Source organism: Ctenopharyngodon idella, chromosome 18 (genome assembly GCF_019924925.1).
Source record: "Ctenopharyngodon idella isolate HZGC_01 chromosome 18, HZGC01, whole genome shotgun sequence".
Lineage (NCBI taxonomy): Eukaryota > Metazoa > Chordata > Actinopteri > Cypriniformes > Xenocyprididae > Ctenopharyngodon > Ctenopharyngodon idella.
This window is the reverse complement of record NC_067237.1, coordinates 4,676,688-4,698,487: the sequence shown is the minus strand read 5'-3', so window position 1 is coordinate 4,698,487 and position 21,800 is coordinate 4,676,688. Positions and strand designations below refer to the sequence as shown.

The following is a 21,800-nucleotide window of genomic DNA, read 5'->3' as shown; positions in this document are numbered from 1 at the left end:
AAGGCTGAACACGTTACTGACAATCCTCATTTTGGCTGCGTGAGATTCTCCAGCTTTGTTGTTGAACAACTGAAGCGCAAGCTGTTAAAGCTCCGCCCTCTTTTGAAAAGCGGGCCGGGAGCAGCAGCTCATTTGCATTTAAAGGGACACACAAAAACGGTGTGTTTTTGCTCACACCTGAAAAAGGGGCAAATTTGACAAGCTATAATAAATGATCTGTGGGGTATTTTGAGCTGAAACTTCACAGACACATTCTGGGAACACCAGAGACTTATAGTACATCTTGTATAAGGGGCATTATAGGTCCCCTTTAATAAATTTACAAAGTTATCACAAATTTGTTTTTTTGCTTTGTCATTATGGTGTATGGAGCGTAGATTGATGTGGGAAAAAAAGTAACATAAAAAAAAAATGAAGGGGTACGAATACTTTCACAAGGCACGTTATATACCTGACAACCCTGTGTGTTACTTTACATGTATTCATTTGTGTCAATGAAATAATTTATAGGGAACACAACAAAACCAAATTCATTTTATCAGAAAATCAATTCTAGGCGTGATTAATGAACTCTATAAAGGTTTAATTGTTTTTAAATTGATTTAGATATTGATCCCTTCCCCACATGGAAGGTAATTTTGCTGCTGGTGAAAAGGCTTTAGAATTTAATACACTAATTGCAATATACAGTAGTTAAACAGGATACATGACTATGTTATGTGCAATCTTACAAAACCACTGGTGGTTCAGGTAAATCCCAAAATATACACACACAGCAGTACGTTAAAAGAGCAAAAGAGATAGATAGATTGCAATGGGGAGCTAGTGAGTATCTAGGGGCACAATTCAAGAGAGATGTCTTTTTTAACCCCACAGGGATGTATAATGGATAGCTTGGCTGTTCCTAACTCTGAGGTCCATGAGGACATTTTTTTTTTTTTTGTCTTCCTTTCGGAAGCAGTTTATCATCTTCAGCTTTGCTGATACTGTAGTTCAGGGATTTTTTCATGAGCATATATACTACAGTATAGGGAGGGGGTTGCTGGGACTCCATGAATCTGGAGGACATACATCACATTTATGTTTAATTCAAACATTCATTTGAAAAGCTGAACAAAAACACTGAGATCAGGCTTTGAGTTATGGCCCATATGTGTACGAGTAGCATTTAGCAGCATTATAAATTCTGCTCTCTGATGGAAAACACTTGGGGCATGAGGACTCTTATTATTTAAAGATTTATTAAATGCACAGAGGTATATACAAAACCAATTATCCAATTTCACACTTTCAGCATTTCAAAACAGTCATGATTTTTATTTTTGCTTCAGGTCTTTCAATCAAAATAATGATGGGCTTTCAAACAGAGACTCGAATGAGTTTATTTCACACAGTGAAAAAAACACGCTCATAATGCTGGTTTACGCACCAAAGTCTTATTGGAGTCCTCCTGTGAAACAATTTATCATCGATGGATTACTCCATTTAATGAGCAAATGTAGCTACAATTAAAAAGTATCAGATTCAGCTTCATCCCATCCGTTCCACAAAACTCTGATGATGAACCGGACATAAAAAAAAACAAAAAGATGACTGTCTAATTGATTTCATTTCAGCCAGTCAATTATTGTGTTCAATAAAACCGTTCCCTGGAAATAAACATCTAAATTAAAAGGAAGGCATTCATGTTGAGGGACAGATTACGGGATAAGAGAGCTTGAAGTTTGGCCCAAATTAATTCGAGAACAGATGTTTATAAGTGCAAAAAAAAAAAAAAAAAAGTGGTGGAAAAAGGCTCAGATGCATAAAATTATGTGAAAGCTAAAAGAGATAAAAAAAAAAACAGCAATCGGAAAATCACTATCCAGATATATATTCTCAGAGACCAGGAGTGCATCTGTTACTCACTGACTGCAAAGCTCCTCAATAAATGTGGTAATGTTCTGGCACAGGTGTGATTTGAGTCCTTGTGTCGCTGTAGCATCCTCTAAATGGCTTCCTCTCATTTTACTAACATTTTGGCGGTGCTGACCTGTGAAAGATTCACTTTGACGTCAGCCCCAGTTATAAAAGTAGATCTTCTGCCAAATGGGCAAGTACTCCATCAGTGGACCTGAGAGGACAGGAAAAGAAATCCAGTCAGCACATATCTCGGAGCTTTTTTAAAGCTTTTAGTGTGACAGCATTGAACATCCATTCGGTGAGATGGATACGCCACTTACGCGCAACCAAACCAACTCCGGGAACATAATCTGCCAAGAAGCGAAGGAGGAAGAGGATCTTCGTCCTGTGAGTGTAAAAGAGACATTAGATCTGGGAACAAAAAGCCCCATTATGCAGTTATAGTATGTTGTGAAATCTAGATAAAATCTTATAAAAATCCATATTTATATTTTCTGGTAAAAATATAGCCGTGTGAATGCCAGAAAGTGCCTAAAGGCCTCGATATACTTCAAGCGAAATTGAAGAAATAACTGGTGTGACGTAATTTTGAACAAATTCAGGGCAAAACAAAGTTCGTGTGGAGTTCGAAACGGGCAAACTTTCCTGAAAAGTTTACTCTGGCTGGTAAAAACCTTTGAACTATCATTGGTCCATGGCGATGATGCAATAAGTAGGTGTGGCTCTGAGGCTCCGCCTTCTTTGACTTGAAAATCTCCGGTTCATTTCTTCTGTTTAGTCCGTTGAGGTCAGTCGCGAGTAACATGAACACACTGGAGAGCTGCTTTATAGTAGAAACTATAGTTGTAATTCTAACTGAAAGCTACAATGATACTGTTTTTCATGTTTAATACTGTAAAACCGCTTGTTTTAAAGCAATCTATTGTATAAATTGCTATATGAATAAATGTGACATGAGTGCCGAACTGCAGAGGTGGTGCAAACATATACACATAACTATGATCAGATGTTTGCTTAACTGCTGTTTTCTTACCACTGTCATTTTTATTGTGTATTTATTTTGTTACTGAGAGGAAAGTGACCAGCAAATATTTACATATTCATCTAAACGCTGCTCTCAGCAGCATGGTCGGCATCTGAATGTTCGTTAACTGTAGGGTACAAAGGGGCTAAAGGTGCACCGGGGTAAAAGGGGCCTTTAATTTTATTTTCTCTAAATCACTAAACCATTTTTGCCGCAGCGTATTTTTAAGATTACCTGTGAAAATTTGGCCGATAATACTACAAACTTTAATAAAGTGATTGTTTTGAACAAGTATTACCTTAGACATTATTAAAAACATTATTTTAGCTAAAGTATTTGTATCAATCCTGTGTGCCTTTTACCACTTGCTGGTGAGCCTTTTACCCCTGGTGCTCATATTTATGATTCATTTATGATTTTTAAACAAAATAAACCACTTTTATGATTTATTTTCACTCAAAATCAGTTGCTCCATTTGTTTGATACAAACATATATTTTTTTCTGCAATCATACATTATGGGCATAGTGAAAAGCACATTTTTTTCTTAAGGTGTGCCTTTAGCCCTGTTGTATTCTTTATTGCTGCAAAGGTATTGTATGCAAGCTTATTTTTACCCCTAAGCGAAGAAAGAAAACTTTGCGGTTAGTATATCGGGCCTTAATCGGTTGCTAGGGTGTTCTGAGTGGTTGCTAAGCCTATATCAGATTTTATTTGACCAATTTCATTGTCTGTCAAGTGAAAATTTTAACTGATTGCTTAGAAAACTGCTCTTCTCAAACACTGCACAATTTGAGGTATCATTCATGTTCGTAGCACAAATTGTGCATGCTGAGTTACTCACCAAAGATTAATACTCAAGCATAAGGATTTGAACAAAACAGATGCACATCACATGAGAAGACCACACTAATGCAGTGGATGCAATAAAGGAGACACTGACTCAGAGTATCGGTCATAGAAGGGGGAGCGGAGCAGGTAGTAGAGGAGAAGGAACGCCCGTCTCCTCATCTCAGCACGCTCTCTGCGGTTCAGCGCCTTGGTGTCACTCAACAGACTGAAGCTGGACAGAAAACAGCATCAGATTCAACTTCTGTAAATCTTCCCAGACAGACTGAGAAAGACAGCAAAGAGAGAGAGAGAGAGAGGTGCAAACTTAAGCATTTTGTACCTGGTTATCTCTAAGAGACCAGAGATGATCCAAGGCTTCCAGGAACGTTTTCCGCAAATCCCAAGACTGGCCACTTGCAAATATTAAGGATTATGGGTCACCAACAATTTCATCACCACTGATCATCTTAAAACTTCATGGATTTTATAACGAACATACATTTTTCTAGTTATACCAAACTCTAAAATATTGGATTGGCTAGAAATTAAATTCACCATGAAATCAAAATGAACAAATATTGTTTTTTATGGAATATTACAGTATTTATTAATTGATTTGTGCTTTCGTAATCTTTAATCAAAATATCTTCCCTTCCCTTTTGCAGCGACATCTCATCTCTGATGACGTGTTTACTGGCACGAGGGCGGGACAACCTGTCAATTACATGAGATCGACCAATAGCAAACCACAACCGTTCAATCAATGCCATGTAGACAATCAAGTCCTGCACTACATTTTTTCTTCTCTGAGAAGCAGTTTCACTTGGATATACATCACAATAGGGAAGAAAAGATTATCACAATTTTCGTTTCATGCAGAATTTAAATATTCTTAACTTTAATCCTATTCCAGTAAACCACGAATAACTGGAACAGCCATTGGTTAAATAGTGGTAACCTTGAAAAACATTCAGCTCTTAAAACTTCTGGAATCCTGAAATGTAATTTACAGAAACTAGTGTCAGCCTTCAAATATTGTTTTGGAAAATAGGAGGCCTTGGAGTAAAAAAAAAAAAAAAAAAAAAAGAGAACCACTGCATTAGAGCATCCCTTTTTTATGGAAGTATTTGTATTTCATAATATTTTAAGTGTTTATTTTGTTTGACCATGCTGTAAAGAAAATGAATTAAAAACCATCAGTAGTAGATCGAATATGCAAGCGATAAGTAGTAATCTTACAATAGCTAATTCCCACTTGTTTTCCAATTGTTCCCACACCCCTGGGAATAAATGAACTATTCGTCTATCTGAGATAATATTACACTGATATTGTGGTGAAAATTGTCATAAAAGAGAATTAGCAGAAAGGATACAATGAACAAGCGGTCGTGCGATGTACAGGGATTCGGCGATGGTTTCCTGCAGACCAAGAGGGGTCGGGCTTGAGTGGAGCTCCTCTTCCTGATTCCTACCTGTATTCTTTTTCCGAGGGAGACCCCAAAGACGAGACTGTAACGATGGTGCTAGAAAGAAAATGGACAATACTTTATAAGGGCACACTTTTTCATATACTGGAAAAGGATGCGCATACAGAAGTGATGGCTATTGCCAAGTCTTACCACTTCCCAGCGGTCGGACCACTCTTCCTGAACGCTGGCCCACGAAAGTAGTGTCCTCATCACCTTCTTCTGTATTGTTCTCTGTGTAGGAAGATCAATGTATGAGCGGTGCGCAGGAAATCACTTTTCGATATAAAGAACCTACAGTACACTGACTGCAGGAACAGACAGTTCCCTTTGAGTCTCCCGGTGTTACGCTCAAGGGCAAACTGCAGTAACTCCACAGGCTCTTACTCAGCTCTACACAACACTCAACTACACAATGACAGCTTATCTGCACAGGCCATACACTGCTCTTATTGTCTCACACACTGTTTATTTACTGTCATCAGTGGGAGTGTTTTTGTACTTATTGTTGTGCGTTAATTGTTTGTTGTGACTGTGCTAAATGCCCTACACAGCGGTTTCCAGAGACACTTCAGTTGGTTTCACTGCCTGTCATGCAGTGGAAAAATAACAATAAATTAACTCTGACTTTTGAGTTTGAAACCTTTGTGTTAATATGTTTAGATTTTTGCATTTGGCATTATATTGCAGATGAAATATAACACGGATAACAATAAATAAATATTTTCTATCAGGTTGAACTGATTATTAGTCACTCAAACCTCTCAGCGTCGGTTGTGCATATCCGCCATGTTTTGTAGTTTTTTGACTCTTTTTACTCGTGTTTGTAGTTCTGAACTGAATCCTCATCCAAAGCGCAATGGGTTGTGGGCAATATTAGCCTTTATAGTGTGCATGGATCCACACTTCGAAAATCTACCGGAAATAGTAGACCATCTGGGGACTCACATACTATTTAGGATGGAGAGTATGGACATTGGGACACAGGGTAAAATTCATGTAAGCTACAGCGACAATGGAGGCCTACACAGATGAGAGATAGTGTGAAGAGGTTAGAAAGTACCCTCATTTGTACAACTCTAGCATGAAAGAATACAAATATGTTTATATGGGTGTCACTCATAGGGGTATCGCAATTTGTCACAACACGCATGCGTCGAATGCCTGTGTATGCGTACAAGTCAAGTGAAGTATACTTTGCCAAGGTGTGCATTTGACTATGCGTGTACGCTAAGTATACTTTCTGCTTTAGTAACCAAGATCAGTGAATGTGATGTGTGTGATGATTTTATAATATAGTAGTCAACATTTGAAGTGGATCAAAACCTAAAACCTTCTTCTTAGGACAACTTAGTTCTCAAGACAACTTTGATGAACTTTTTTGATCCACTTCAAATGTTGACTACTGTAGTTATGTTTATTGGTATATATATTGGTCAATATATAAATTGGTCCACTAGTTAATTATCAAATCGCATCTTCTGTTGAGGTAAAATCACTTGAGTTTTTTGTTGTGCATCAAGGGATTTGTTCTGTCAATATATATAGGCAGTATATTCCCTAGTAGAGTAGTCAAAAGTACCAACTTAAAGTTTAAAATTTTAAAGATGTGACACTTTGAGCGGATTCATAAACACCTCTGATTGGCCACTGTGTTCAAGCGCTCATCAGATTTGTCTGTCATTGGCTACAATGGTCAACGCAGGGGAATGTTTGAAAGCACACGGAAGTGTTTGAAACGCTCAAACGCTCCAGTGTGTATCTGTGTAAGCGCTCGGGGAAGAGCGTCATTGATGTCCATTTACAACATGTTTTTGAAGCGTTGATCATTGTAGCCAATCACAGACATATCTTGAGCGTGTCAACACAATGGCCAATCAGAGGTGTTTACGAATCCGCTCAATAGAGCTCAAAGCGTAACATTAAAAAAAAAAAAATTCAGTACCGACTTGGTACTTTTGACAACTTTCTGACAACTTAAAATGCTCTTATAAGCAACTTCCCCAGTTGCTTATAAGAGCATTTTAAGACATAATTACTTACTTTTATTACGTTTTCTATTTGGATATATATTTTGACATGATCAAAGACCTTCATTGTGACTATTTTGTAGAAAAATTCCTACTTTTATATTTTTTCTCACTAGAATTTTATTTTCATATTTCCTATTAATTTCTTATGGCGGCCAATTGAGATCAAGTGAAATGTGACTTTTTTTAATGACCATTTATCCTTTTTTGTTCATATAGCAGATGCCACAAAAGTAAAAAAGTTTCATACCATTCCAAAAAAAGTTTTAAAAATTCAAAATGTAATATTTAAAGTTTCATATAAGGCTTTGTTGAGTCAATTGTTTGTCTTGAACTTTTCTAGTTATTTTTGCAAAATATTTTCAAATATTAATACACTTGTGGTTCTTGTCTATGACATCTCACCTTGACTACAGAGCTGAGAGTCCCTGTCCAGAGGAATTATGGGTGGTGATGTCTGGATGCCTGATTTGTACCAGAAAAGCAGGAGACAGCGCAAAATTGCTCTGAAAACACATGAGAGAAAGGCGAATTGGAACGATAGAAATGAGGGCACAGCGATAATGATCAGATTAAGTGTTAGTTCAACTGAACATGTCCTGAATGAGAGCTACAGCAGAGGGATATTCATAAAATATTCATAAAATAATTTAAATATTTGTGTGTTTTGCACAAAGCTATTGTATGGCTTGAGGAGTCATATGGACTATTTTTTATACTTTAATGGTATTTTTTGTGTCCTTTTTTGCATGTCTCCATTCACTTTCTTTGTATGGAAAAGACCACCCAGGACAATCAATCAGAACTACTACTTTAAGCATACTACCTCTGAAACAGGGTCCTTACTTGGCAATTTGAATAAGAACAATAACAAGCCAACGTCCAGCCTCCCCCCACAGCTTGGTGGCCCCCATCTCAGTGAAAACCTCCACATACTCCAGTACTGACAACCAGGTTAACAGCTTCTGTTGAGAAAGAGACTAAACACACACACACACACACACACACACACATAAGCATAAGATCGGGACAAAATGCAGAGAAATGATTAGTATTTTTCTGTTCAGTTTGGTCCAAAAGGAAAGGTTAGCCGTACTGTAGTCTCAGCGTGTCATTATTAAAATTCATTATTAAAGTTCTTTATTATTATGGTTTAATCCATTTTAGATTAAAGTGATAGTTCACCCAAAAATGAAAATTACTCACCCTCATGTCATTCCAAACCCATAAGACTTTCATTCATCTTCGAAACACAAATGAAGATATTTTTAACAAAATCTGAGAGATTTCTGTTCTTCCACTGAAAATCTGTTCACCCAAAACTCTGATATTTCAAAACATTCATAAAGAGGTCGTATAAGACATCCATATGAATTGAGCAGTTTAATCCAAGTCTTCTGAAGAGACAAGAATCACATAATCTCTTTATATAATGAAAATATTAAAATTTACAGTTTGTTTTTTTAGCAAAATTAAATTTGGTTAAAGGGTTAGTTCACCCAAAAATGAAAATAATGTCATTTATTACTCACCCTCATGTCGTTCTACACCCGTAAGACCTTCATTCATCTTCGGAACACAAATTAAGTTATTTTTGATGAAATCTGATGGCTCAGTGAGGCCTCCATTGACAGCAATCCCATTGAACTTCTCAAGATCCAGAAAGCTACTAAAAAACATTTAAAACAGTTCATGTGACTACAGTGGTACAACTGTAATATTATAAAGCGACGAGAAAACTTTTTGTGCACCAAAAAAACAAAATAACGTCTTTTCAACGATATCTAGTGATGGCCGATTTCAAAACACTGCTTGGAATCTTTTGTTTCAAATCAGTGATTCAGAGCGCCAAAGTCACGTGATTTCAGCAGTTTGGCATTTTGACACGCGATCCGAATCACTGATTCAAAACAAAAGATTCGAAGTAGTTTTTTTTTAAATTGGCCATCACTAGATATCGTTGAAAAGTTGTTATTTTGTTTTTTTGGTGCACAAAAAGTATTCTCATTGCTTTATAATATTAAGATTGAACCACTGTAGTCACATGAACTGTTTCTGGATCTTGAGAAGTTCAATGGCATTGCTGTCTATAGAGGCCTCACTGAGCCATCGGATTTCATCAAAAATAACTTAATTTGTGTTCAGAAGATAAACGAAGGCCTTACGGGTGTAGAAAGACATGAGGGTGAGTAATAAATTACATTATTTTCATTTTTGGGTGAACTAACCCTTTAATGTGAGCTCAAGCATGCATGTTGATGCGCATAAACCAATGGGGTTTGTTCTTGCGTGTCACAAGAACTCCATGCACGTTTGCTTAATGTTTAAGTGTGAATAAAAACCTAAATTAAATGTGTTCATTATATAAAGTGATCGTATCTCTTCAGAAGACTTAAGAATTTAAACAACTCGATTCGTGTGGATTTATTTTACAATCTCTTTATGAACGTTTTGAAGTGTCAGAGTTGTGGGTGATTGATCTTCAGTGGAGGGACAGAAATCTCTCAGATTTCATTAAAATACCTTCATTTGTGTTTCGAAAGTCTTAAAGGGTTAGTTTACCCAAAAATAAAAATTCTGTCATTAATTACTCACCCTCATGTCATTCCACACCCATAAGACTTTTGTTCATCTTCGGAACACAAATGAAGATATTTTTTGATGAAATCTGAGAGATTTCTGTCCCTTCACTGATAGCTACGCAACTACCACTTTGACGCGTCAAAAAGTACATAAAGAGATCATAAAACTATAAAAAAAAAAAATATGAACTGAGTGGTTTAGTCCAAATTTTAGGCTTTTATTCACATATAAGCATTGTTCAGTGAACATAAACGGAAACTCAACCGAACCTGCTTGACGCGTGAGAACAAACCTCATTGGTTCTTGCGGAAGCTCAAACTTGCTGCATAACGTGAGAATGAACCTCATTGGTTCTCGCAAGTCAAATGAACATGCTTGAGCTTCCGTTTACCACAACTGTAGTGTGAGTTGATGAATGTATATGTTTGAGTAAAAGCCTAAATTCAATCTATTCATCAAATAAAGCGATTGAGTCTCTTCAGAAAATTTGGAATAAACCACTCAATTCATTTGGATTAGTTTTATGATCTCTTTTGAAGCGTCAAAGTGTCTGTCTATGAAGGGACAGAAATCTCTCAGATTTCATGAAAAAGATCTTCATTTGTGTTCCGAAGATGAACGAAAGTCTTACGGGTTTGGAACGACATGAGGGTAAATATTTGATGACAGAATTTTATTTCTGGGTGAACTAACCCATAAATGGAACAAAATGAATTGTGGCTGGGCAGTTTACACATCAGTCAGATGGTCTCTTCCTGTCTAAGTGGTGGTTCTTGGCTAGAATAAGCCAGAATGAGGACTAGACTTTATGCCGTTTACTCTGGCTGGGGACTAGTTGGACTACCACAAACTCAATATAAAGTCAAACAGCCTCTGAGGAGGTCCATTAAAGGTACAATATGTAATATTTTCTGTTCGCTAGAGGCCTAATCAAAACAAAAGCGTAGCTTGATGACGCTAAGTTTGAGCGCAGAATCTTGGGACATGTGGTCTTCACCTCACAGCCGGTGGAAAACAATTGGGATAGGACTCGGGAAGAAATCATGTTCATGGATGCGATTATTAACGTTATTGTAGTACGAAGCAGAGCAGGACCGAGTGTTGTGGGAGCTGAACGAGGCCGCTGGAGCAATTGCGCAACACACGCCTCACGAGCAGCGGAACTTTTATTATGACACAGTCGCCGGCGCCGCATCCGCTTTTTCGGTCATGAGTATGAGGTAACGCAGCTCTGTTTATCATATTAGATACATTTGAGTGTGTTAAAAATGTTATAACGTTACTCTGTGCGTTTGCTCGGCGGCTGCTGTGATACACTTGTTGCACACTGCAGTAAACTAGATTGCTATTAGAATATCATATGAAATGCTGGATGGCTTGTGTTGATAAATGGCATGCAATTAATTTTAAAATGTATTGTATGATGGAGAAAATGCTGTATTACTGTTACTAAAAATAAAGCTGCATCTGATTATGCTATGTTAGCTACTTCACAAAATAGTGTTTTTCTCTGAGGCATGGTAAAAGCACGGTACTCGCAAAAAAAAAAAAAAAAATCAAGAAAATTAGATTTAAACAATAAGACTAAATGTGTTGAGCTATATATCAATAATTAGTTTTCTGTCTATAAATATATCAAAACAGTTGTTCCCTTATCTACTAAAACATGTAAATATTAAAGAGTCTTTGGTGTTTCCATGGTTTCTACAAAATAAAACCGGAAACCGAGGGTAACGCGGGTAGGCTATGACGCAATTGACAGGCGACTCCTCACACGTCCCGGAGCCTTGGTTAAAATTGCAATTTTCTCACGATTTACAAATAGTTGGAAACATTTGGGATATTGTAAGTACTCAAGTGAACAAAATATATAACACTGGCCTAGTGGTTTTTGGATATTTTACTGCAAAATTCTTACATATTGCACCTTTAAGATCATAGTTTAAATGCCCACGGCTGTAAATGCAAACTCATTCTTCTTGTCCCTGTGGCTGAGCTGCTCTGAAACTACCTGTCTTTAAATGTGTTTATTCCTGTGTGCTGCCAATAGAGCCCACAAAGCCAAATATGTCTCTCAAATACAAACATAAGGAAAAAAAACAAAAACAATGAAGGATCTTTGTAGACTGCGCTTGTTGAAGGGGTCAGGTGTATTTCACATGCTGCCCATTTCAAAGCCATCTTGAGCAATACGAGGCTGTCATCAGTGGAGCGAAAATGTGGATAACAACAAGTCTATTGCAGAACAGTGACAGAGTTGGGGCAAAAGACTTGGGAAATAAATTCTTTGACAATGTGCAGTCAAAGAAAGCAGTGGGCTGCGACTTTGAACACATAATGCTTGCCACAACTTTGAATCTTCTCTCTTGAAGCAGACACAGACTGTGCTGTTCTAAGGTTTTACAATAGACAACTCTCATTCGGAGACAACTTTATGGTGGTTGCCATGCCAACTGCACATGCACATATCAGTCCCTTATGCAAGTATGATGATTAAGAAGAGAGAAAAAACTGCCTTAGAAGAGTCATTTTATGAGAAATAAAAGTTTCTTGGATCTTTAAATAGATAAAAGAGCTTGATGTACCATGAAAACATAATGTAACTGTCAGACAGGAGTGTGTGATATTGTTTTAACGATGTGGAAGCTTACATTATCAAGTATGTCACTCAATTTGCAAAAAACATGTATAATGACCTCAAAATTCAATATATGAGGGCAAAAAAGCTCCTGTATGAGTTTTTCTTATATTTTATACAATATAGTTAAGCAATACCACACGAGCATGCTGTTTTTTTTCCAGAATATCGATATGATCGCAAATGTGATCATACTTTATACAACAGTTCCATAAACAAGAAGTTAGTATTGTGAATTACATTTTTGAAACAAAATTGTCAATGTTGTCTGTTTTTGCTCAATTTTGGCAGTGGAAATAGTCACAAACAAAGCCTAAAAACCGAGCAACACACAGTGGAGTTTAGTTCCTGAATGAATCAGCATTTTTTAACAAATCAATGATTCAATGATCCATTCATAGAGTGTCACTTGCTTCGTTCCTAAACGAAACAGCCGTTTGAATGAATCAGAGGCTGTGTCCGAAATCACATACTCTCTTGAGCAGGTACTTATTTTGAATACTTTGCATAGTATAGTATGAATACGTGTAGTATAAATGTAATTCGGACGTACTACATTCCCCGGGTTGTCTTTATCACGTGACCTATCAGCGTCAGTTGCGTCGCTTCACTGCCATTCATTAATCCTCTGCCGTGGCCTCATGGGATAGTAAAGTGTATCTTGTAATCTTGCCAGAAGTAGTACGTCTTTTTGCCTCTTTTATGAGTACTGTGATTTCAGAAATATTTCTTTTGTCACATACTGTTTTTAGCCTACTATGTAGTAGGAAAGTATGCGATTTCGGACACAGCCAATGACTTACTCATTAAGACAGTGGCTTGCTGCAGTTACTGGCAGTTTTAGTTTCATATTCAGAGTGTTATTATTATTTTTAAAATTTATATTTCAAAATATTTTAAAAATAACAGCATTATTTATTTATGCAATTGTAATTCCAGTTTAAATACATCTAAATGCTGCTTTAAAGGCAGCTTCTGTGGCACTTCTGCAGTGCAAAAATGGATTTCGTTGTTACTGATTTCATTTGACTGGTAACAGCCTATAGTGTCTCATTATCTAATTTATTGATTAAATGCAAGAATTTGACATAAAAGAAGATGCATACATCTAGTAAGGTTAGAACAAAAAACAAATGCCCTTATAAAAGTAAAAAAGCCACTGGAAATCAATTTAAGGTGGCAAATATCACCCCTTAATTAAAAACTAAATTTCTGAATTTCTGTCAATACTGTGAACTAACCACCGCACAGAATATGAAAAATATGAAAGGCTTTGGGAGTCAGCTGTCCACAACAGTCCAAAACAAGACAAGGCACCAGCACAAAAACACACTCAGCAAAATATTGTCTAATTATCATTATCAACAAAATTCCAGAAAATATTGATATATAATCTTTTGTCGGTATCACACACCCCTACTGTCAGAACTCAAAACTTACTCTCTAGCTCATTTAAAACTACACTAGAAACAAACATTCTGATGTCAAATAGCAGTTGAAGTTTACTTTTAACAAGATCCTTGATCATTTCAGCCTGACTAAATGTTTGCGCAACGTCATTCAAGGTGGATCGTTTTATGCATCAATGTGAGTGGACCATTTCATGTGCAAAAAGGGTGCTTCCTTAAGGCATGGCAACAAAAATGGATCATTCATTTTTAAGAGTCAGAAAGGAGGTGGAAAATAAAACCAAAAAACCCTTCACAAACAATATAAGATCTCAAAGGAAAAACTTTAATTATATATATATAAATGTATAATATGACCTCATTAAAGTACATGCATTACCACAGGCAATGTCCGAGAGAGATTCTTCCTTAAGATACCATCATTCAGCAGCACCAGCAGGTTAGACGCTGAGTAGACTGCAAATCAAAGTGAGAAACTCATAAAACACAACAGAATTTTATAGAAGGGCATGCTCATACATCAACGTTAACATAAAAATAAAACAAAAAGGATTATATAAAGCAGTGAATCCTACCCAACTCTGAGATTTCATGAGAGTCTGAGAAGCGACCTGTAATGAGAACAATACATTGAAGTCATAATTCTGTACGACCAAAAGAAATCACCTAAAACTGTCTAGAGCTGAAATCTAGAGGCTGGTTACTTTGAAGAAGCTCAAGCATAAAAAATAGATTTGCTTAACATTTTAGTCATAGTTTCCATACTCCAATTTCTGTTATTTCATAGTTTTTATGACTTATTTTATTCTAAAATGTGGAACATAGTAGCTAATAATAAAGAATGAGTAGGTCTGTACAAACGTTTGACTAATAAAGAATACAGTAAACGGGCAGTTGCCATGATGAGTCAAACAGTGACCGTTATATCCTATTGTTGCATGACAAACTTAATTTAAAACTATCTAAACAACATTTTCTGCATTTTCTTTTTTATATCTTATGTTAATTAGGCAAAATTAAATATTTGTACTTTTAGAAATGTGCACGATGCATGCAAATTATACATCCTACATACGTTCGATGAATTTTATGTTTTTGAAATAAAAAACTTACCCAAGTTACCCAAATACAGAAGATAACAACACAATACAAACAACTGCAGAATAAAACACAATAACTGAATAAACATACATCTATCTTCAATTTTGCACGACACTGTTGTACACGATGTCAGAGAGAATGTTTACTTTCACTTTGACAACATCCAGTCTCTCACCTGCGATCAGGTAACTGAGCGCGCGCACTGTGCTCTCCAGATGAGACGCGGCCGCCGGGTTCGTCCTCACATACTCCTGATAACGCGCATAAACACGACTTAATTTATCCATGTAGAGCACCGACATCACAATCACAAAGCAATAAATTCTCAATCACACACAACACATCGCAGAAAACACACAGAGACGGACACTTCCGCAAAGCGTTTTCCTTTGACGCCACTTCCTGTTCGAGCGCGCGAGCCATTTAAAGACGCAGTAACCTGTTAAAACGCTATTATGCCTATGCGTCTGTAATACAGCTGTACAAAGACATTTATTGATGATGCACAGACGTAAGTGTGTCTGTATACTTGGAGAAAGTTGACATTCTCAATGGCAGGCACTTAAGTGGCAGAAGCCCTCAAAATAAATGATTAAAATCTAGCATCTTTGCTTGTGCAGGTTGCCAATCACCTAAACGTTGTAGCTGGTCACTCTGGAGCTTCAGGAAAAAATCGTCATGGAATTTCCCAAACTGCATTTTTTTCACCCACCACCAGGTATTTACGATGGATAAACTTTAGTTATACAGTACTGTGCAAAAGTCTTAGGCACGTTAGCATTTTCAAAAAAAAAAAAAAAAAATGGTTTTAAGCTAGTTATATATTTTGGTATATATTTGGTTTTAAGCCAGTTATATATTTTGCTGTAGTGTGTCAGAAGAAAATATCAGTTTACATTTCAAAACATTATTTTGCCATTAATTGTAATAATCCTGTGAGATTTTTGTGTGCACATTTATTAATGAACTTTTATCAACTAAATCAAACCAATATTTGGTGTGAGCACCCTTTGCGTTTAGGTACACTTGTACATAGTACAGGTAGCTTTGCAGGTAGGTTTTTTTTAAGTGTCTTAGAGACGATGCGGCAGTTCTTCTGGATTTAGTCTGTGTCAGTTTTTTTGTGATTCTTCATGTCCAATTTTTTGGGGTGACTACTAATGTTCCTTTAGACTTTTGCACAGTACTCTATATGTCTAATAATAATAATTATTATATATGTAAGCAATAAGATACGAGAGGCTGTGCTGTATGGTGAATAAGTCAAGGCTGAAGGGCGTTGTTAGGCACGACGCGAAGCGGAAGCGCAACCCCTTCAGCTGTGACTTATTCATGCTACAGCAAAGCCTCTGGTACCTTATTGCTTACATACAGCTGACATATAGCTGATTATAAAAAGGTTACCACACAATATTAAAGGCAAAAATATGTAACAATGCAACTTTCATGAAGTAAACTTTCACTAAAAGCCTCCCTGACCGTGAACAGCAACAGAAGTTACATTATTACACCATTAGATGGCGGCAAAGACTGTCTTTATGAGTGTGTCAGTCAGTAGCGAAGACTTTTACATTCTAAAAAAGACTGAATTGTTGTGAACACGGAACAAGATGCAACTGACAAATGCTTTGACTAGTGCTGTCAGTCATGGGAAAACCCCTTAACTATTAAAAGGACAAGATAATACATCGGACATTTAAACAGATTTTTTATTATGAACATACTGTAGGACTGACCTGAAGGAAAATGCTAAATCTGAATGCAGATAATAAACCCACTCACTTGATCTTTTTCTTACAATACTCTTCTACATAATACAGTAAGCTTCAATGAACAATATCAATTGAGAACATTTTACGTTGCTAAGAGTGGTTGCTAAGGGTGGTTGCTAAGGGTGTTGTGTAGCGATACACAGAACAGTAGTGAAGCGGTCATAGCCGTGTTTTATCATGAATAAAGCACAGCTATTGACCAGTCAGAATCAAGGACTAACCGTTTTATAAGTATATATTGAAGCTAGTTTCCACCACTGAAAAAAATAAAAATAAAAAGGTAATTGTGGCTTTTAACGGGCTTCCATACAGAATTGTGAGATATAAACTCACAATTACGAGTTATAAAGTTCAATTCTGAGGACAAAAAGACTTTTATTTTTTATAATTGCGAGCGTATATATCTCACAATTCTGACTTTATATGCAATTGTGAGTTTATATCTTGCAATTTTGACTTTTTCAGAATGTATAACTCACAATTGTGTGTATATACTGTATATATTACAACCTATACAGAATACTCTGTACAGTATGTAAAATTTCTCTATGCAAATGAATTTTCTTCTATGCATAGAAGACCTAAAAATAGCAAATAGCAGTATAGACCACACTACATGTAATACTGTATCCCTGACTGCACTGTCCACTGTACTTTCTTGACTGTTTGATTAAACTGCCATGTAACCTGATAATCTGTACACTAGTACCCCCCCCCCCAAACTAACAAAAACATGGTCTAAAAACCTTTTTGCTTGTTCATATTAAGTTTTTTCATATTAAGGAAACATTCCATTTGATGATTTTTCACACATGGGAATGTTACTTTTGAATGTTCTCTGAACCTTCTGAAGCAATAGTGACATTTAAAAAACGTTAGATGAATGTCAAACTAAAATGTTTCAGAACCTTCCATGAACAATGAACGTTCTAGTAACATTACTGGAAGAACATTTGTTTGAGAGAACCTTTGCCAGAACGTTCTGAGAACATTCCCTATACTCTGAGTGCCATCACAATCTGCATTATGTGCTCAGCTTGATCGTTTTTATAGTGATGATTGATCAGACTGCCTTAATGAGTTTATGCGACAACAGTAAAAGTTTTAGCACCTCATACTGTTTCACATACTATTTTTAAGAGTACAGCAGTTTTACAGTGTTTACAGCAGTTTGGTAGTCTTCTGTTCTAAACATTTTCTGTCTTTGAACCAGTAATCTTCTAAAACCTCATCTACGGGTCAACAGCACAGACAGGGATTAGAAAACCTCTTGATGCATGACCCAAAATTGAATATAGCCCACAACCATCATCAGCGCTTTCAAATGAACTAGAATTAATTGAGCATATGCGTTTATAGAAGCAATCCACTTTCATCTCTTTAAAAGGTTAATGATCCATTTCTCGTTTTATGTTAATAACTGAACACTAGAGGTTGCAAAATCTCACAAGTAAGTTCAAGCATCACCATCAGAGTGTAGCCTGTGTTTGTTGGCCATCTGGCACTGGTGGGCATCTAGAGATGGGCAGAGTGGGCACACATGAATGTACACACACTGTAGAGAGAATGAAAACACATCTTATTTATAGGCATATGGATTAGTTTTGAATGTAGATAGAATCTGCGTTACCCCTGACTTGATATAAATCTGAATTTATAATATAATTCTAGTATGTTATAACATGATATAATATAATTCTGGTAAGATATTTTAAAGGGATATACTTTATCGCATTATACCGTTATACCTCATTAATATATAGCTAAACTAGCAAAAATTTTCCTTTCTAAAAAAAGCTGTCACACACTGTAAACCCTAATGCTGAAAATAATTAATTTGTTTGAGTAGGACAAGCTTAAATTAAACTAATTAGTTCAGTTAATTTAACTGTTATGAGTATTTAGAACTTTCTTTTTCTTTCAAGTTCACAGAACTGATATATTTCAAGTAAACTGAACTGTTTCATTGTTTTGAGTTTTATGAACTTATTAATTTTAATTTAGACAAACTTAAGTTTAACTGAAACTGGGCTGGGATTTCTATTTCCCAGCATGCTTTGCCCATGGCACTCGAAAGGGAGAGTAAATGCTAAAATTAAGTGTTATTTAATGTTTCATGCGCATGATTTATAAATCGAGGGAGCGAAATAGTAAATTGTGCGCACGTTGTAGTAAATCGAGGGAACGAATTAGTAAATCGTGCGCACGATTTAGCCTACTATTTTTTTCCTGCATGTCTTGTCCGGGGCTCCGTATAAGTGGGAGATTTAGTAGTGATTAATGTTTTGTTATGCTAATTCAAAAGAGTTGTTAATGTGGGTTTTTGGAGAGTTACCATCATGGTGACAAGTGGTACATGCGGCTTGGTTTGAGAGCAAGTACTGTATGTTAAATTCAACAAGTGCTATACCATGCTATTGTTAACATGTTAACAAATTAGCAAGTTAGCATTTTTTGAATTGGCTTGTTATAGCTAGCTAATTTTACACTAGTACAAATGTTTACATTGGGGTTACATGATAATTTTAAGTTAAATGTATGTGTACTCAAACATTTCAAGTTAAGAACAACTAAAATGTATGAGTAGTAAAATAAGAATCTGCCAGTTCTGCTTACTTAAACTTTGAATTTCTTAACTTAAAAATTTTGAGGCAACTGATTGAGTTTTGCCAACTTATTTGGGTTTACAGTGCAGACAGGTGGCCGTAATGATGCGCATGAAGATGAGGAATCAAACAAAAGCAGTCTTTAATATTAAAACCAACTCAGAAATACTCAGGAGATCACAGGAATAAGTGAAATAACACAACCACGTTAACATTGATGACACGGAACAATGAACAGACAGAACTCAAGGTTTAAATGCACATGGAGAGATAATTAACAGAGCAAGGAACAGGTGTGGGGTTAATTAAAAACCAAGGAAACTAACTAGGAACACAGGCAAATAAGCACAGAAAAAAACTGTAAAAAATGAAACCAAAACAGAACATACACATTACACCTACACACTACTGCTGATATACGTTCAGAAGGTCTTCCAGGTTTGTGGAATTGCACACACAGACCAGTCACTAGTCATGTGCCGATCACTGAAAACTGAGACCCACACAGCATTTTCTATGCCCTAACCCTACTCATACCCCTAAATCTACCCATCACAGAAAACCTTATGCATTTTTTACATTTTTAAACAACATCCTTTAGTATGATTTATAAGCTGTTTTCCTCATGGGGACCAAAAAATGTCCAAAATGACATTTTGTCCCTGTAAAGTATAGGGAATTGAACCACACACACGTATATGTGGACTCTCCATAGGCGTAATGGTTTTTATACTGTACAAACTATATATTTTTATCCCCTTACACTAACCCTATACCCAAAACTTACCCATCACAGAAAAATTTTGCCATTTTTTGAATTAAAAAAAACAACAACAAAAAACAGAGTTTAGTATGTTTTTTAAGCCATTTAGTTTACAAGGACACATGAAGAGTCCTCTTAATCCATGTTTAAGTTGTAATACCCATATCATTATACACATTTGTGTTCTCATAAATCTTACAGAACACACACATTTTTTGAAAAAAACATTAAAAGCATGCAAATTATGTTAAGGTGAGAAAATGATGCAGAACATTAATTTGTGGATGACCTATGCCTTTAAGTTTTGACTTGTTTATTAAGTCTCTGTGTGTAAAAATAGTTTGAAGCTATATTTACTAAAGGACACGATTCTTTGTCCTTTAACAGATTCTTGAACCGCCTGTTTCTTAATGTCAAGGCTAATTATGAGTGTTGACAATATATAGAAGGCATTCTGGGAGATAACGTGATGTGACAGGACACAGTTAGAGGAGGCTGATTCACTTCGCACATGTACAGTGATGATATTGTTGTTTACTTAGGCTGGCTGGCTCTCTTTCTCTCTCTCTCTTAAACCTCCAAGGTAGGGTTCAGAGTGTGTTTTTTAAAATACACACTCCTTTCTGAATTAAATTTTAATATCTTGCGTCCTCTTGAAGGAATTTGAATTTGATTGGCACATGGTTCACCACTGTCCTGCGATGATTAATTCAGTCTTAATCAAAAGCACAGATTTAATTTAGTATTTGATCCCTCTGTTATATCCCCTGTGCATACTGAGAGAATGAATATGGCATTCTAAATGCTTGAGCAGGTTTTTGTCAGGATGTTTTTTTTAATTAATGATTTTACAGTGTCATTGTTAAAATCTAACCACAACAACGGTTTACATGTTTTCACTTTTTTATGTCAGCTGGAAAGGAATGTCATTTCAGAGTCTAAGCAAGTTATTAATATTTTGATGAGAATTCAGAGATTTTTTTCTTTTCCTTTTTGAATAACCTGCAGCAATGGATCATGGACAATAAGACCAGGAACATAAAAAGAAAGTGCATTTACAGTAAGGTTCCATTTGTTAACATAACATTAGTTAACTAAGTTAACATGAACTAACAATGAAAAATAATCTTAAAACATTTATTAATCTTAGTTTTAACATTTACTAATACATTTAACAATAATAAAAAAAAAAACATATTCCTCACGATATGACCTCTTTAAAGTCAACATTAAACAATATTCACCCTATTTACTTTCTTGGTAACACTAAGGTCATGTTATTTAATATTAGTTAATGCATTAACTATGGTAATGTAAGGAACCCTGCATCGGCCCAAAAACGGAATCCGACGGCCTGGGCGAAGGTTAACGCGTGTATGTCTTTTCAGCGCATCTGTGAAGTTCACTTAATTTCACTCGTTTAATCTGACTCCAATTTTAAATGATTATTACTCTTAGGTTATGTTCCCAATTAGAAATTAATCATTTGTTATGTATTAATTTAGATTTTTGATTATTCTGGGTATCTCATATTTTCAATTATTCGTTCATTACGGACCCATATCACTTAGAAAAGTCACTTCGGCCGGTGAGTGCCTTTCACGATCACAAACTCGCCAGTTCTGATCTTAGTCAGAGGGTGCAGAGTTTACTAATGCATTTGAGTCGAACCGCCA

General features: G+C 36.0%; 1 protein-coding gene across 1 annotated transcript; it reads right to left on the bottom strand.

Moving 5' to 3' along the window:
- Positions 1-1,222: 1,222 nt before the first annotated feature.
- pex16 (peroxisomal biogenesis factor 16) lies at positions 1,223-15,390 on the bottom strand. The gene is made up of 11 exons (XM_051870734.1): positions 15,159-15,390; positions 14,458-14,493; positions 14,262-14,338; positions 8,099-8,232; positions 7,658-7,758; positions 5,376-5,456; positions 5,130-5,279; positions 4,097-4,169; positions 3,869-3,988; positions 2,223-2,287; positions 1,223-2,113 (listed from the first exon to the last, which is right to left on the bottom strand). Exons 1-11 carry the CDS (start codon positions 15,283-15,285, stop codon positions 2,055-2,057), a joined length of 1,023 nt encoding a protein of 340 aa, XP_051726694.1. The 5' UTR covers positions 15,286-15,390; the 3' UTR covers positions 1,223-2,054.
- Between the last annotated feature and the right edge of the window lie 6,410 nt (positions 15,391-21,800).